The sequence below is a fragment of the Cherax quadricarinatus genome, chromosome 72 (genome assembly GCF_038502225.1).
Source record: "Cherax quadricarinatus isolate ZL_2023a chromosome 72, ASM3850222v1, whole genome shotgun sequence".
Lineage (NCBI taxonomy): Eukaryota > Metazoa > Arthropoda > Malacostraca > Decapoda > Parastacidae > Cherax > Cherax quadricarinatus.
Window position 1 is genome coordinate 10,411,970 of NC_091363.1, and position 17,355 is coordinate 10,429,324.

The 17,355-nt window shown below is 46.2% G+C and overlaps 2 protein-coding genes across 22 annotated transcripts in view; one reads left to right on the forward strand and one right to left on the reverse strand.

The window, feature by feature from the left end:
* Positions 1-8,577, reverse strand: part of LOC128701255 (uncharacterized) — a 9,826-nt gene extending 1,249 nt beyond the window's left edge. The window contains exons 1-3 of one of the 16 annotated variants that reach the window (XM_053794861.2): positions 8,483-8,577; positions 4,265-4,605; positions 3,733-3,872 (exon numbers count right to left, since the gene is read on the reverse strand). In XM_053794861.2, coding sequence (XP_053650836.2) covers positions 3,733-3,872; positions 4,265-4,308 — 184 coding nt within the window. In that variant the 5' untranslated portion in view covers positions 4,309-4,605; positions 8,483-8,577. Of the gene's footprint in view, positions 1-3,732; positions 3,873-4,264; positions 4,695-5,180; positions 5,348-8,150; positions 8,170-8,197; positions 8,361-8,482 lie in introns of those variants that run through there. The other 15 variants (XM_053794860.2, XM_053794857.2, XM_053794869.2 and 12 more) reach the window with 15 other exon arrangements.
* Positions 6,186-17,355, forward strand: part of LOC128701254 (pancreatic triacylglycerol lipase-like) — a 70,487-nt gene continuing 59,317 nt past the window's right edge. For 3 of the 6 annotated variants that reach the window (XM_070100408.1, XM_053794852.2, XM_070100414.1), the window contains exon 1: positions 6,186-6,223. In XM_070100408.1, coding sequence (XP_069956509.1) covers positions 6,201-6,223 — 23 coding nt within the window. In that variant the 5' untranslated portion in view covers positions 6,186-6,200. Of the gene's footprint in view, positions 6,224-16,274; positions 16,537-17,355 lie in introns of those variants that run through there. The other 3 variants (XM_070100410.1, XM_070100409.1, XM_070100413.1) reach the window with 2 other exon arrangements.

Below are 17,355 nucleotides of genomic sequence, written 5' to 3' on the forward strand. Positions count from 1 at the left end.
TGTTGGTGGTAGTGTTGGTGGTAGTGTTGGTGGTAGTGTTGGTGGTAGTGTTGGTGGTAGTGTTGGTGGTAGTGTTGGTGGTAGTGTTGGTGGTAGTGGTGGTGGTAGTGGTGGTGGTAGTGTTGGTGGTAGTGTTGGTGGTAGTGTTGGTGGTAGTGTTGGTGGTAGTGTTGGTGGTAGTGTTGGTGGTAGTGTTGGTGGTAGTGTTGGTGGTAGTGTTGGTGGTAGTGTTGGTGGTAGTGTTGGTGGTAGTGTTGGTGGTAGTGTTGGTGGTAGTGTTGGTGGTAGTGTTGGTGGTAGTGTTGGTGGTAGTGTAGGTGGTAGTGGTGGTGGTAGTGTTGGTGGTAGTGTTGGTGGTAGTGTTGGTGGTAGTGTTGGTGGTAGTGTTGGTGGTAGTGTTGGTGGTAGTGTTGGTGGTAGTGGTGATGGTAGTGTTGGTGGTAGTGTTGGTGGTAGTGGTGGTGGTAGTGTTGGTGGTAGTGTTGGTGGTAGTGTTGGTGGTAGTGTTGGTAGTAGTGTTGGTGGTAGTGTTGGTGGTAGTGTTGGTGGTAGTGTTGGGGGTAGTGTTGGTGGTAGTGTTGGTGGTAGTGTTGGTAGTAGTGTTGGTGGTAGTGTTGGTGGTAGTGTTGGTGGTAGTGTTGATAGTAGTGTTGGTGGTAATGGTGGTGGTAGTGTTGGGGGTAGTGTTGGGGGTAGTGTTGGTGGTAGTGTTGGTGGTAGTGTTGGTGGTAGTGTTGGTGGTAGTGGTGATGGTAGTGTTGGTGGTAATGTTGGTGGTAGTGTGGTGGTAGTGGTGGTGGTAGTGTTGGTGGTAGTGTTGGTGGTAGTGTTGGTGGTAGTGTTGGTGGTAGTGTTGGTGGTAGTGTTGGTGGTAGTGTTGGTGGTAGTGTTGGTGGTAGTGGTGGTGGTAGTGTTGGTGGTAGTGTTGGTGGTAGTGGTAGTGATGGTGGTAGTGCTGGTGGTAATGTTGGTGGTAGTCTTGGTAGTAGTGTTGGTGGTAGAGTTGGTGGTAGTGTTGGTGGTAGTGTTGGTGGTAGCGTTGGTGGTAGTGGTGGTGGTAGTGTTGGTGGTAGTGTTGGTGGTAGTGTTGGCGGTAGTGTTGGTGGTGGTGGTGGTGGTAGTGGTGGTGGTAGTGTTGGTGGTAGTATTGGTGGTAATGTTGGTGGTAGTGTTGGTGGTAGTGTTGGTGGTAGTGGTAGTGGTGGTGGTAGTGCTGGTGGTAGTGTTGGTGGTAGTGTTGGTAGTAGTGTTGGTGGTAGTGTTGGTGGTAGTGTTGGTGGTAGTGTTGGTGATGGTGGTGGTGGTAGTGGTAGTGGTGGTGGTAGTGCTGGTGGTAGTGTTGGTGGTAGTGTTGGTGGTAATGTTGGTGGTAGTGGTGGTGGTAGTGTTGGTGGTAGTGTTGGTGGTAGTGTTGACGGTAGTGTTGGTGGTGGTGGTGGTGGTAGTGTTGGTGGTAGTGTTGGTGGTAGTGGTGGTGGTAGTGCTGGTGGTAGTGTTGGTGGTAGTGTTGGTAGTAGTGTTGGTGGTAGTGTTGGTGGTAGTGTTGGTGGTAGTGTTGGTGGTAGTGTTGGTGGTAGTGGTGGTGGTAGTGTTGGTGGTAGTGTTGGTGGTAGTGGTGATGGTAGTGTTGGTGGTAATGTTGGTGGTAGTGTGGTGGTAGTGGTGGTGGTAGTGTTGGTGGTAGTGTTGGTGGTAGTGTTGGTGGTAGTGTTGGTGGTAGTGTTGGTGGTAGTGTTGGTGGTAGTGGTGGTGGTAGTGTTGGTGGTAGTGTTGGTGGTAGTGGTAGTGATGGTGGTAGTGCTGGTGGTAATGTTGGTGGTAGTCTTGGTAGTAGTGTTGGTGGTAGAGTTGGTGGTAGTGTTGGTGGTAGTGTTGGTGGTAGTGTTGGTGGTAGTGGTGGTGGTAGTGTTGGTGGTAGTGTTGGTGGTAGTGTTGGCGGTAGTGTTGGTGGTGGTGGTGGTGGTAGTGGTGGTGGTAGTGTTGGTGGTAGTATTGGTGGTAATGTTGGTGGTAGTGTTGGTGGTAGTGTTGGTGGTAGTGGTAGTGGTGGTGGTAGTGCTGGTGGTAGTGTTGGTGGTAGTGTTGGTAGTAGTGTTGGTGGTAGTGTTGGTGGTAGTGTTGGTGGTAGTGTTGGTGATGGTGGTGGTGGTAGTGGTAGTGGTGGTGGTAGTGCTGGTGGTAGTGTTGGTGGTAGTGTTGGTGGTAGTGTTGGTGGTAGTGGTGGTGGCAGTGTTGGTGGTAGTGTTGGTGGTAGTGTTGACGGTAGTGTTGGTGGTGGTGGTGGTGGTAGTGTTGGTGGTAGTGTTGGTGGTAGTGGTGGTGGTAGTGCTGGTGGTAGTGTTGGTGGTAGTGTTGGTAGTAGTGTTGGTGGTAGTGTTGGTGGTAGTGTTGGTGGTAGTGTTGGTGGTAGTGTTGGTGGTAGTGGTGGTGGTAGTGTTGGTGGTAGTGTTGGTGGTAGTATTGGCGGTAGTGTTGGTGGTGTTGGTGGTGTTAGTGGTGGTAGTGGTGGTGGTAGTGTTGGTGGTAGTGTTGGTGGTAATGTTGGGTGTAGTGTTGGTGGTAATGTTGGTAGTAGTGTTGGTGGTAGTGTTGGTGGTAGTGTTGGTGGTAGTGTTGGTGGTAATGTTGGTAGTAGTGTTGGTGGTAGTGTTGGTGGTAGTGTTGGTGGTAGTGTTGGTGGTAATGTTGGTGGTAGTGTTGGTGGTAGTGTTGGTGGCAATGTTGGTGGTAGTGTTGGTGGTAATGTTGGTAGTAGTGTTGGTGGTAGTGTTGGTGGTAGTGTTGGTGGTAATGTTGGTGGTAGTGTTGGTGGTAGTGTTGGTGGCAATGTTGGTGGTAGTGTTGGTGGTAGTGTTGGTGGCAATGTTGGTGGTAGTGTTGGTGGTAGTGTTGGTAGTAGTGTTGGTGGTAGTGTTGGTTGTAATGTTGGTAGTAGTGTTGGTGGTAGTGTTGGTGGTAGTGTTGGTGGTAGTGTTGGTGGTAATGTTGGTGGTAGTGTTCGTGGTAGTGTTGGTGGTAATGTTGGTGGTAGTGTTGGTGGTAATGTTGGTGGTAGTGTTGGTGGTAATGTTGGTGGTAGTGTTGGTGGTAGTGTTGGTGGTAATGTTGGTGGTAGTGTTGCTATAGGTACATGATGGTAGTCCTTGCTAATACTATAAGCGCCAGCTTGGAACAATGGTATACGAGAGAGAGAAAGAGAAAGAGAGAGAGAGAGAGAGAGAGAGAGAGAGAGAGAGAGAGAGAGAGAGAGAGAGAGAGAGAGAGAGAGAGAGAGAGAGAGAGTGAGTGTGAGAGAGAGAGAGAGAGAGAGAGAGAGAGAGAGAGAGAGAGAGAGAGAGGTTAGGAGCTAATTCCTAACGCAACCATAGAACACAATCGCCGGTAACACTGACACACACACATGGAAATGCTCATGGAGAACACGCAAACGCACATGGACAGCGTGTAAAGGCACACACAGCTTATAAAGACACATAGAGACCATGTAAATTGATATAGAGGCACTAGAAGAGCATGGCAATGTATGGAAGTATACCCATCCTATAATTTTCATAACACTACACATACACCTTTATTAAAATGTACCGAAGGGGTTAGGCCACTTTATTACCCCACCTCTCTACCCACCCTTTTCCCATGTTTCATCCTTCTTCCTTCCCCAACTTTCCAAACCTCTGGTCAAAAATATCTTTTGTATGAAAGTACACATAACCACCACGGACATGTACGTACCCTGGGAGGCCACAACAGCAAGTGCGATGGTTAACGCTACCAAGGCCACGGACATCACAACCAGCACCACAAGCAATTTCCTCTCGAAGTCCGTCCGTGACTGCCAGAATACACTCATACGGCCGCTCCTACACACAACACTACACAGTTGAGATGAGATTTGCTATGACAGCCAGTGGAATATGGCAGTAACAACTACAATAAATTACCAACTTAGTGTTTAACTAACAAGCGCCATTTTAGGTCAAAACTAAATTATTCCAACGTAACATAAAAAAAACAAAATGAGACAAAAGTTTTCAGACTACTGTCTCGCTTGTTAGAAATTAACTACCCTTGTTTCACGTAACCCTTAATTTCTCATCACTCTTAAAAAAAATTGTACTGGAATGCTATGCAAGATTACTTTAATCCCTATTTAAGGTATTAAAGTAGCCTTGACTGGTGGTGTACAGGTATGATGCAGCCTTAATGACCCTCATATAGTTGATAGGCATCAATTAAGACAAACCAACCAGCCGTGGAAACTCACCCACCAGACAGAAGATTGTTGCTGTCTCCCAACTCCATCGACATCTTGTTGATATCTTTTTCCTTCAGTATTTTCTTCTCTTAAAATTTCAGTCACTTGACACAGTTACGATTTATTATTATTAGTTTTTTTTTATTATTCAATAGTTTGCCTTAGTTATCTATACACATTCTCGGTTACTGCTGGATTCCTCCTTCTCCTCCTCTTTTATATTTGTATTTCTTCTGCACTTTAAACACTGGTATATATCTCCTTGTTCTTATTATATTTCTACACTCATGTTATTGGTTTCTTATAATTTACCTTATTCACTAGTAGGACAGTCCAGTGTCTTTCTTTCCCTGTAGATTCTTTATTATATCAAAAACAGGTAAACCCATATGAGTCATTTAACGCCCTCAGTTAAGTAAAAAGGAACACCTGTATACACCTGGAAATTTAAGACAATACTAGCGGAATAACTCAGCAAAGCTAACTTGTCCATCTCTAGTTCTGTTTACATTGCAAATTTTGGAAGAGATCAATGTCCCAGGACCGAAACGTCGTCAAAAAAGGTGTGCTACAAGTGTGCATTTATGTCCATTTTCCTCTAAACTCTAACTCCTGCTATCTTGTGCTACCGTTTGAGCTAGCTAATAATCCCTGTCCAACTTTATCTTGAGTTGTGGGTTGTGTTCCAGGTTCTGGTCCCCACGTGCCCTTCAGCCTCTCTCTGGACATCCCGTGCAGGTCCGTCTCACATCCAACCTCTCCAACATTATCCAACTGACTCTCCACCCGATATATACTCATGTACTCTTTACCCGTTTGTGACTTGATAAAGTCCACTGTGTGGGCGAAACGTAGTCAATAAAGAATAGCATTATACTGCATTTGTGCCGATTTTTCCATCAGCCTCGAGTGCTAGATACAGTACCTGGATGTTTGTCGACAGTTGTGGGACATATACTGGAGAGTGTAGTATACTATAGATATGGCTAGACTATGAAGTATGACACGAGACGAGGTACGATAACAGTTCATAGTTTATACTCTGAACTGTTTAGATAAGATAAGATTTCGTTCGGATTTTTAACCCCGGAGGGTTAGCCACCTAGGATAAACCAAGAAAGTCAGTGAGTCATCGAGGACTGTCTAACTTATTTCCATTGGGGTCCTTAAGCTTGTCCCCCCAGGATTCGACCCACACCAGTCGACTAACACCCAGGTACCTATTTGCTGCTAGGTGAACTGGACAACAGGTGTTAGGAAACGTGTCGAAATGTTTCCACCCGCCGGGAATCGAACCCGGGCCCTCCGTGTGTGAAGCGGGAGATTTAGCCACCGGGCCACCGGGCCTGGTGGCTAAATCTTTAAGTGGGCTTTCTTGTATAAATTTTTTTAGTTGTATTTCTGCCTCTCTCATCACTGTTAACTGTGGAAATTTATTTGGTCCCTAAAGTTCCATAGGACAGATCCGGCATACAAAGGGGGTTCCAGCATGGCCGTAATGGAATGGCTGAGCTGGGTGGCCCTTAAACCCACCCAAACAAAAAGCATTCTCCCCGAACATAAACACATTTCTCTCCCCAAGTTGGCGTGGATGAAGGTACTATTTAATTTATATATTTACCCTTCAGGGAAGGAGTAGTTTTACTGTTAGTATATTAATATTAGGTTTACTAAGGCAACTGTAGATAATAATAATGTAGACCTAAGACCTTAACATAGGTAGTAATAGGCCGATAATGTAGGCAAACACTAGGTTAAGTTAGCTAGGGAGAACTGGCAGTCCTAGCTTGAATGACGAGGCGCAGGTCTCAAAGACACAATAGCATCCTTCTTAAGACAGACACCAACTGGACAAGACGTGCCGTGATCAGCAGACGGCGCCCCCCACGTGTCTTCACATTTGAGACCTGGGGAAATCTGGTAGAGGCACCTCGATGTACCATAGATGACCTCCGTCAGGCGCATACAGTAAGACAAGACCTCCACTTTATCTCGTAGATTTCTGGCCAGTGTCTGGGGAGAATTGTGAGTGAGTTGATCTGTAGGCCCCTTTGCGCAGCAGGCAGTGCATGCCCAGTAAGTACCAGCGTCTCTCGTCAGTCTAGAAGCTAGTGTCCATGTCTGCATAGTTATACTAGGGCAGTGGTTCCCAAACTTTTTCAGCTTGTTACCCAATTTAACATGCCACATAACGCATGTTACCCCTTTCACAAAATGTTGTTATTATTGATATATATGGCTAAACGTGAACGTATACAGCCTCGCATACTCTGCTAATCCTAGCAAAACCATTGAAAACGTAAGAACCACACATACATTATATATAAAACTAATAATAGCTACAAATTCACAGTAACAGTGGGTAAATACTAACTATATACTGCACAGGGCAGTACACATACATACCAGCTTATGTCTACCTCGGCTGATGCTCACAGATAAACTGACAGTGTGAAATAGAGGCAGCCTCAGGAAGTGAGTGACGTGTACTGGACAGGTCGATCTGGGCTACTGAGTGACTTTTGTCCTGAAGCATACTTGTCAAAATACTTCTGGGTTTCCACACACTTAGCTATATATTTCTTCTTTTCTAATACTGTATATTAGTTTTTGATGTTTATTGTTATTTGGTTTAACTTTATTACTTACTTATAATAGGTTTACTTTACAACTTTATATACTAAGACAAAGTTAACAATAATCCTCATACCGGGTACCGCATTGTTTTCTTGATTTTCAGAATTCATAACTTTTTTTCTGTCACCCCTCCATTACCCCCGAAAAATGGTTAAATTACCCCCAGTTTGGGAACCACTGTGCTAGGGGATACACACCCTCTTGGATATAGGAATTTCTGAGGTGCAGGCAGGTCACTAATAACGATTGAATATTGCAGGAATGCAGGCTCCCACTTGCACGTGGTTTCTGAGGGAAAGTCCAGAGGGGCTAAGGCTAAGCTTAGGGAAGTTGAAGATCAGGATATATGCTGCAACACCAAGTAAGTTAGTCCTTTATACGTGCATGCAGGCGAGTTTCTTGCAACATCAATCATTTGTGAAAATCTGTCCTATAAGCCACTTGTGAGGCTGAGGTACCCACCTCAGAGCTCGGTGTCAACAGAGTTTGCCAGGGTAGGCGACTCACTTGGAGGCAGGTAACGTTACTTCCGATTCTTAGATCACTTTATCATGGTAAACAGTTTAAAACTTTAGCATTCAATAGTTTGGAAGTTGCGAGCAACTCTTAGTGATTTTATTAGCTAAGAATCATGTTTCTGGATTTTCTAAATACAGAAGCGCCTTCGTGCAAGCACCTAAAACTCTAAGTGAGCTTTGTGGCCCGAGAGTGAGCTTGACGCTCACTCAGTTTATTAGCATATTCAACCTCTAAATACAAGAGTTCTTTAAATGCTCAGTGAGGTTCAGGTATGTTCAATATCATCCTTAACCAACTTCAGTACCAAATAAAAATGTGATCTTGTTACCTCTTAATTTATCAGATTCTTTTATATATTTAATTATCTGGAGCTAATTCAGATTTACTGAAACGTGTATCTTACACTTTCCTCTTGATTAAGGTTGACACATGGTCCTCTTGACTCTCATGTGAACTTTAACTGCAAGAATGTCATCATTCATTCAATTTTTCAGTAAATCATTTTTCCAAAGCGAACCAAAAAATCTTGCTGGGATGTGTTTACTTGATTGGTATTTCTGTTATTAACTAGGTAGTGCTGTCAACATATAAACTTTCACGAAGTAATTAAAAGATATATTCAATAATATAAGTATATACTCAAGTATTGACCGGAAAACGACGCTTATTTTAATGAAAAACACTTAAATTCCTTTACAACTTCGCAGAATCCTTCTTAAAAGCCTTTGCAAATGCTTACATGTATATTATCAACATAAAACGAATTCCCTGTAACTTAACACGTACAATAAATACTTCACGACTCGGTATAATATTCATTTTCTTAACAGATCACAGTAAGAGACACTACTAGTAGAAATATGTCACAAGAAATACGAGCGTATATCAACTGCAGTCAGCAGGAGTGACCAATCCGTCCTGGCAGCCACACTGTTACTTCTCTCCTATCTGACTCGCGTTCTTATCCTCTTGTTTAACACGTGGACAAAATATATCTCGCAAAATACAATCGATTATTTTTCAGAGCCTTCATTTACTAAAAGATATTAGGAAATAAGTATAATTTCTCACGATTTCCGCTGCCACAGAGTGATATTGCTTTAATATATAATTTTTGCTCGACTGTGTCAAGTGTGGGTGTTTGGACACGCTCAGTGACTAACTACCTCTACCAAGACTGATAACTGATAACTTATCGAAGGTATATATAGATAAAGCCATGCACTGCTAACGAGAGCCAGTTGACGTATTAGTTACCCAGAGTTACATCCCAGTAAGAATTTAGGTGTATTTCTTAAGTTGACAACTTAATATCAACTGTACGAGAGTTATTACATCCCACATCTCATATGTACACCATCACTCAAAAATAATTTAATCACTATAAGTTAAATTAAGTTTTTAGTATATATTCTCCAAGATGTACACCTGTACACTTTGTATACGTTCAGTGGGCGTCAATAAGGCTGCCTATTACCTATACAACACTAATCAAAAATTCTTTGAAAAACGAAAGTTTCTTTTTTTAAATTTAGTAATTTATACAAGAGAAGGGATTACTAGCCCCTTGCTCCCGGCATTTTAGTCTCCTCTTACAACACGCATGGCTTACGGAGGAAGAATTCTGTTCCGCTTCCTCATGAAGATAAGAGGAAATAAACAAGAACAAGAACTAGAAAGAAAATGGGAGAAAACCCAGAGGGGTGTGTATATATATGCTTGTACATGTATGTGTAGTGTGACCTAAGTGTAAGTAGAAGTAGCAAGACGTACCTGAAATCTTGCATGTTTATGAGACAGACAAAAGACACCAGCAATCCTACCATCATGTAAAACAAATACAAGCTTCCGTATTACACTCACTTGGCAGGACGGTAGTACCTCCTTATCTGGAGAGTTTATCTGGAGAGAGTTCCGGGGGTCAACGCCCCCGCGGCCCGGTCTGTGACCAGGCCTCCTTAGGTCATTGTCCCAGGATGCGACCCACACCAGTCGACTAACACCCAGGTACCCATTTTACTGATGGGGAACATAGACAACAGGTGGAAAGAAACACGTCCAATGTTTCTACTCTGGCTGGGAATCGAACCCAGGCCCTCACCGTGTGAAGCGAGAGCGTTAACCACCAGGCCACCAGAGCCTTGCCTTATAAAAAAAACTATAAGGACTTTAGAGCGAGTTAATAGACAGACACTTCAATTACAATATAATATGAAACAAATGACTTCAAGTGTAAATTTACTATACATAAATATTTACGAAATAAGTAAAAGGAATATTGCATATAATTTAATAGATGAAACGAAGATATATCTGCACTAATATATACTAATACAAATATTTACTACTACATACTAATATATGCATTATAGGAGAGAATATGTAAATCAGAAATAACAAGAGGTGAATTATTATAGTCAGGGGGAAAGCGTTAAACCCGTAGGAGTCATACTGAGCCTGGGAAACAGGAGGTAAACAAGTTTGATTCAAGGAAGGGAATGGTAGTTTCAGTTCCTTGGATCACAGGAAAGAACTGTTGTATTGTGTCATGTTAATGGCGGCAAGTTAATAATAATAATAATAATAATAATAATAATAATAATAATAATAATGATAATATTTATTTCTACAAGTACATGTACAAGATATACAGACTATAACTGACATCAATCACATACTACTGTATAGAAAACCCCTGGTTATGCAGAGCATTTAAGGTAAATTAGGTCAATTTTGGCCCAGGATGCGACCCACACCAGTCGACTAACACCCAGGTACCTATTTTACTGATGGGTGAACATGGACAGCAGGTGTTTTTAGGAAAACGTCCTAGTGTTTCCACCCGTACCGGGGATCGACCCCCGGACCTCAGTGAGTGAGGTAAGTGCGATAACAATGGAACTACGGGACACATGTGCAACATTTGGGTATCTTTATTGTTAAAATATAACACTGGAGGCAGTAGATGTAGTTTTGGTGTGATCAGTCCGCCATGATTATTATAATTATTATATAGGGAAACATAAACCCATAGGAGCCGTATAGTGCCTGGGAGGTATTTAGGTTCGATCCAAGGAAGGGGAGGGCAAGTCCAATTCCTTGGATTAAGATCCCTTCACTGGCATCAAAGAACCTCCCTTGAGGGGATCGTTAGGTAGGACATGGTCTCTTAACGTGCTAGTGACACCCCTGCTTTTCATTGGGGGGATGGTGCATCGTCTGCCAAGTCTTTTGCTTTCGTAGTGGGTGATTCTCGTGTGCAAGTTCGGTACTAGTCCCTCTAGGATTTTCCAGGTGTATATAATCATGTATCTCTCCCTCCTGCGTTCCAGGGAATACAGGTTTAGGAACCTCAAGCGCTCCCAATAATTGAGGTGTTTTATCTCCGTTATGCGCGCCGTGAAAGTTCTCTGTACATTTTCTAGGTCGGCAATTTCACCTGCCTTGAAAGGTGCTGTTAGTGTGCAGCAATATTCCAGCCTAGATAGAACAAGTGACCTGAAGAGTGTCATCATGGGCTTGGCCTCCCTAGTTTTGAAGGTTCTCATTATCCATCCTGTCATTTTTCTAGCAGATGCGATTGATACAATGTTATGGTCCTTGAAGGTGAGATCCTCCGACATGATCACTCCCAGGTCTTTGACGTTGGTGTTTCGCTCTATTTTGTGGCCAGAATTTGTTTTGTACTTTGATGAAGATTTAATTTCCTCATGTTTACTCAGATATGGTAAACATGAGGAAATTAAATCTTCATCAAAGTACAAAACAAATTCTGGCCACAAAATAGAGCGAAACACCAACGTCAAAGACCTGGGAGTGATCATGTCGGAGGATCTCACCTTCAAGGACCATAACATTGTATCAATCGCATCTGCTAGAAAAATGACAGGATGGATAATGAGAACCTTCAAAACTAGGGAGGCCAAGCCCATGATGACACTCTTCAGGTCACTTGTTCTATCTAGGCTGGAATATTGCTGCACACTAACAGCACCTTTCAAGGCAGGTGAAATTGCCGACCTAGAAAATGTACAGAGAACTTTCACGGCGCGCATAACGGAGATAAAACACCTCAATTATTGGGAGCGCTTGAGGTTCCTAAACCTGTATTCCCTGGAACGCAGGAGGGAGAGATACATGATTATATACACCTGGAAAATCCTAGAGGGACTAGTACCGAACTTGCACACGAAAATCACCCACTACGAAAGCAAAAGACTTGGCAGACGATGCACCATCCCCCCAATGAAAAGCAGGGGTGTCACTAGCACGTTAAGAGACCATACAATAAGTGTCAGTGGCCCGAGACTGTTCAACTGCCTCCCAGCACACATAAGGGGGATTACCAACAGACCCCTGGCAGTCTTCAAGCTGGCACTGGACAAGCACCTAAAGTCAGTTCCGGATCAGCCGGGCTGTGGCTCGTATGTTGGTTTGCGTGCAGCCAGCAGCAACAGCCTGGTTGATCAGGCTCTGATCCACCAGGAGGCCTGGTCTCAGACCGGGCCGCGGGGGCGTTGACCCCCGGAACTCTCTCCAGGTAAACTCCAGGTAGTCCCTCAGGCCTGAGGAACTGACCAGGTTCGAGGGACTGGTCAGGTTCCTCAGGCTTGTGGGACTGAGAAGGTTTGAAGGACTGGTCAGTTCCTCAGGCCTGAGGGACTGACCAGGTTCGAGAGACTGGTCAGGTTCCTCAAGCTTGTGGGACTGACAAGGTTCGAGGGACTGGTCAGGTTCCTCAGGCCTGAGGGACTGACCAGGTTCGAGGGACTGGTCAGGTTCCTCAGGCTCGTGGGACTGACCAGGTTCGAAGGACTGGTCAGGTTCCTCAGGCTCGTGGGACTGACCAGGTTCTAGGGACTGGTCAGGCTCCTCAGGCTCTTGGGACTGACCAGGTTCGAGGGACTGGTCAAGTTCCTCAGGCTCGTGGGACTGACCAGGTTCGAGGGACTGGTCAGGTTCCTCAGGCTCGTGGGACTGACCAGGTTCGAGGGACTGGTCAGGTTCCTCGGGCTCGTGGGACTGACAAGGTTCGAGGGACTGGTCAGGTTCATCAGGCTCGTGGGACTGACCAGGTTCGAGGGACTGGTCAGGTTCCTCAGGCTCGTGGGACTGACCAGATTCGAGGGACTGGTCAAGTTCCTCAGGCTCGTGGGACTGACCAGGTTCGAGGGACTGGTCAGGTTCCTCAGGCTCGTGGGACTGACCAGGTTCGAGGGACTGGTCAGGTTCATCAGGCTCGTGGGACTGACCAGGTTCGAGGGACTGGTCAGGTTCCTCAGGCTCGTGGGACTGACCAGGTTCGAAGGGCTGGTCAGGTTCCTCAGGCTCGTGGGACTGACCAGGTTCGAGGGACTGGTCAAGTTCCTCAGGCTCGTGGGACTGACCAGGTTCGAGGGACTGGTCAGGTTCCTCAGGCTCGTGGGACTGACCAGGTTCGAGGGACTGGTCAGGTTCCTCAGGCTCGTGGGACTGACCAGGTTCGAGGGACTGGTCAGGTTCCCCAGGCTCGTGGGACCAGGTTCGAGGGACTGGTCAGGTTCCCCAGGCTCGTGGGACTGACCAGGTTCGAGGGACTGGTCAGGTTCCTCAGGCTCGTGGGACTGACCAGGTTCGAGGGACTGGTCAGGTTCCTCAGGCTCGTGGGACTGACCAGGTTCGAGGGACTGGTCAGGTTCCCCAGGCTCGTGGGACCAGGTTCGAGGGACTGGTCAGGTTCCCCAGGCTCGTGGGACTGACCAGGTTCGAGGGACTGGTCAGGTTCCCCAGGCTCGTGGGACTGACCAGGTTCGAGGGACTGGTCAGGTTCCTCAGGCTCGTGGGACTGACCAGGTTCGAGGGACTGGTCAGGTTCCTCAGGCTCGTGGGACTGACCAGGTTCGAGGGACTGGTCAGGTTCCTCAGGCTCGTGGGACTGACCAGGTTCGAGGGACTGGTCAGGTTCCCCAGGCTCGTGGGACCAGGTTCGAGGGACTGGTCAGGTTCCCCAGGCTCGTGGGACTGACCAGGTTCGAGGGACTGGTCAGGTTCCCCAGGCTCGTGGGACTGACCAGGTTCGAGGGACTGGTCAGGTTCCTCAGGCTCGTGGGACTGACCAGGTTCGAGGGACTGGTCAGGTTCCTCAGGCTCGTGGAACTGACCAGGTTCGAGGGACTGGTCAGGTTCCCCAGGCTCGTGGGACTGACCAGGTTCGAGGGACTGGTCAGGTTCCCCAGGCTCGTGGGACTGACCAGGTTCGAGGGACTGGTCAGGTTCCCCAGGCTCGTGGGACTGACCAGGTTCGAGGGACTGGTCAGGTTCCCCAGGCTCGTGGGACTGACCAGGTTCGAGGGACTGGTCAGGTTCCCCAGGCTCGTGGGACTGACCAGGTTCGAGGGACTGGTCAAGTTCCTCAGGCTCGTGGGACTGACCAGGTTCGAGGGACTGGTCAGGTTCCCCAGGCTCGTGGGACTGACCAGGTTCGAGGGACTGGTCAGGTTCCTCAGGCTCGTGGGACTGACCAGGTTCGAGGGACTGGTCAGGTTCCCCAGGCTCGTGGGACCAGGTTCGAGGGACTGGTCAGGTTCCCCAGGCTCGTGGGACTGACCAGGTTCGAGGGACTGGTCAGGTTCCCCAGGCTCGTGGGACTGACCAGGTTCGAGGGACTGGTCAGGTTCCTCAGGCTCGTGGGACTGACCAGGTTCGAGGGACTGGTCAGGTTCCTCAGGCTCGTGGGACTGACCAGGTTCGAGGGACTGGTCAGGTTCCTCAGGCTCGTGGGACTGACCAGGTTCGAGGGACTGGTCAGGTTCCCCAGGCTCGTGGGACCAGGTTCGAGGGACTGGTCAGGTTCCCCAGGCTCGTGGGACTGACCAGGTTCGAGGGACTGGTCAGGTTCCCCAGGCTCGTGGGACTGACCAGGTTCGAGGGACTGGTCAGGTTCCTCAGGCTCGTGGGACTGACCAGGTTCGAGGGACTGGTCAGGTTCCTCAGGCTCGTGGAACTGACCAGGTTCGAGGGACTGGTCAGGTTCCCCAGGCTCGTGGGACTGACCAGGTTCGAGGGACTGGTCAGGTTCCCCAGGCTCGTGGGACTGACCAGGTTCGAGGGACTGGTCAGGTTCCCCAGGCTCGTGGGACTGACCAGGTTCGAGGGACTGGTCAGGTTCCCCAGGCTCGTGGGACTGACCAGGTTCGAGGGACTGGTCAGGTTCCCCAGGCTCGTGGGACTGACCAGGTTCGAGGGACTGGTCAAGTTCCTCAGGCTCGTGGGACTGACCAGGTTCGAGGGACTGGTCAGGTTCCCCAGGCTCGTGGGACTGACCAGGTTCGAGGGACTGGTCAGGTTCCTCAGGCTCGTGGGACTGACCAGGTTCGAGGGACTGGTCAGGTTCCCCAGGCTCGTGGGACTGACCAGGTTCGAGGGACTGGTCAGGTTCCCCAGGCTCGTGGGACTGACCACCTCCTACCAAGGCTGACGGATTATGTCAAAACTGCTTCCTCCAGTGTCTTCAGAGTTACATTTTCCTGTATTCGACTGACGAAGCTTGTTGTGCAGGCAAAATATTTCGACAATAAAAATACCCAAGTGATGCACATGTATTGTATTCCATGAAGCGCTAAACCCGTGTGGGTTATTTAAAAGCTGAAGGTCGCTCTTCGTGGTCCAGGTCTGTGAAAGTTAGGCTGCTTGGTGATCGCTCAGGAAAAAGCGCTAAACCTGTGAGGGTTATACAGCGAGTGGGAAACGGGGGGCAATCAGGTTTATAAGCTTTTATTTAGTTATTAAATACATAAAATACATTTTTTCTTACAAAAATCTTAAGGGGAACACAAGGAGTCACGCAAGAAGCCAGTCACGACACTATACGGCAAATGTCAGGCCCATATTGGAGTATGCAGCACCAGTGTGGAACCCACACCTGCACAGGCATGTCATGACACTGGAAAAAGTGCAAAGGTTTGCAACGAAACTAGTCCAGGAGCTAATGGGCGTGTCCTATGAGGAGAGATTAAGGAAATTAGAAGAAAGAAGGACTAGGGGTGATTATGGTTATAATGTGCAAAATATTGAGAGTAACTGACAGTGTGGACAGAGACAGAGACGGGAAACAGAAACAGAGGGCAAAGCTGGAAGTTAAAAACACAGATGAGCCACAGGGATGTTAGGAAGTACTGCTTCACTCTTAGTCAGGAAGTGGAACGACCTGGACATTGTGTGGTACGATAAGTTTCTTGAGCCAGGAGAGAGTAAACCCAGTGAAGGTCAGCGAAGAGGCGGGGGCCTGCAGATTTATTTATTTATTTATTTATTTTATGTCTTTGCAAACAGTACATTGAGATTTTGTATTTACAATAGTGGGATGAGACTAGACCCCTGTGACCACATATAAGTGAGAATATACAAGTACAGTATAATGTAATAATAATAATAATAATAATAATAATAATAATAATAATAATAATAATAATAATAATAATAATAATTGAGGGGAGGCAGCCTCTATCCAGCGAATATTGTGGTGCCAACGACCACCAGCCAGCGTACAATAAAGTTCAATAGTCATGATAACACTTGTGTGTCATCCTTGGTGGTGTGTAGGTCTGACTCTCCTGAGTATCAGTGACAACATTCTCTTACCTTTCCCTCTACATTAACTGAGACACAATTTATCAGCTCCATTTTCTTACCTATGAATATTTCACGGTTTTAATAGGAAGCCGGTTACTAAGCTCAGGTTGGGGTGTAGGTGTTCTGCTTTGTTTAGGAACTATTGTTTTTGGTCTTGTTTCTATTTGTAAATTAAATTCTTGTTCTCTTTCATATCATTGCCCAGTTTCAGGCATTATTCCTCTCCTCGTACACCGTGCAGCAGTGCTCGAGACACCAGAAGCCGTCAATGGCTCTTTACACCTCCAAGACTGTCAGAATAACAACTTTTACTTTTCCGAACACATCTCTTTCCTTCTCTCATTAACTTGACATTATCGGTATTTACTTCTCTCTCATCTTATTGTATTCAATTATATCTGTCTTAGATATAAATATGGCGTGTGTAGAGCAGTATGTGATCAGCTGACCAGATGACAGGAACTAGACTTGTTATCAAGCTGATGAAAGTAAATCGTCTGCCCTCTGGGAATTAAGTAAGTAATTAGTAAACTTCAGTCAGGTTCAGTATATAAAAGCTCAGCTATAGTTAGTGATAACTACTCCCGTACTAGTTTATATATTTTAGTGTTTAACCCATGTACATCATGGAATAAGTATTGCCTGGTAATGCAATAACACAGTGTCCGTGGTTCAATCACCGGCACGGGGAAGCGTTGAGTGTTTCCTTACGACAGCTCCTGTCCCTAATCACCTAGAAGTAAGTAAGTACCTGGGTGTTAGTTAACTGGTGTGGGTCGCATCCTGGGGCACAAGATTAAAGGACACAGTCCTTGATGACTGACTGATTTTCTTGGGCTATCCTGGGGGGCCTAACCTTCCCCCATGTGGAAAATTGCATTTATCTGAATGTAACTCATTATGTACATAACAGTAAATGATAACAAAGATAATTATTATTTATCAATGTTACATAGACAAGTAGGAATTTGGGACACCTAGGTCGCAAAAATGTCCCCCTTCGATACCTAACACTGTCATATCCACAAGTTGCTCTGGACCTATTAATTATCAAATGAAAAATACATCACCAGGAATACTGGTAAATATATAAATTTGTGGACTGTATATTAAAATAAAAAAAGGATTATATATACACACATATACATAACAGAAGGAAAATATCTTAATATCACTCACCAATTTGACTGGAGATTAAGGTGTATCATACTCAGAGAACCTCACTGTCTATCGGCCAGAGTTACAACATAAGACTTATCTGAGGTTCCTGGAGCTGTCTTGTCCAGTCGCCTGATATCTCAAGTTATGCAGGAATGCACATCCAACAATTTTGC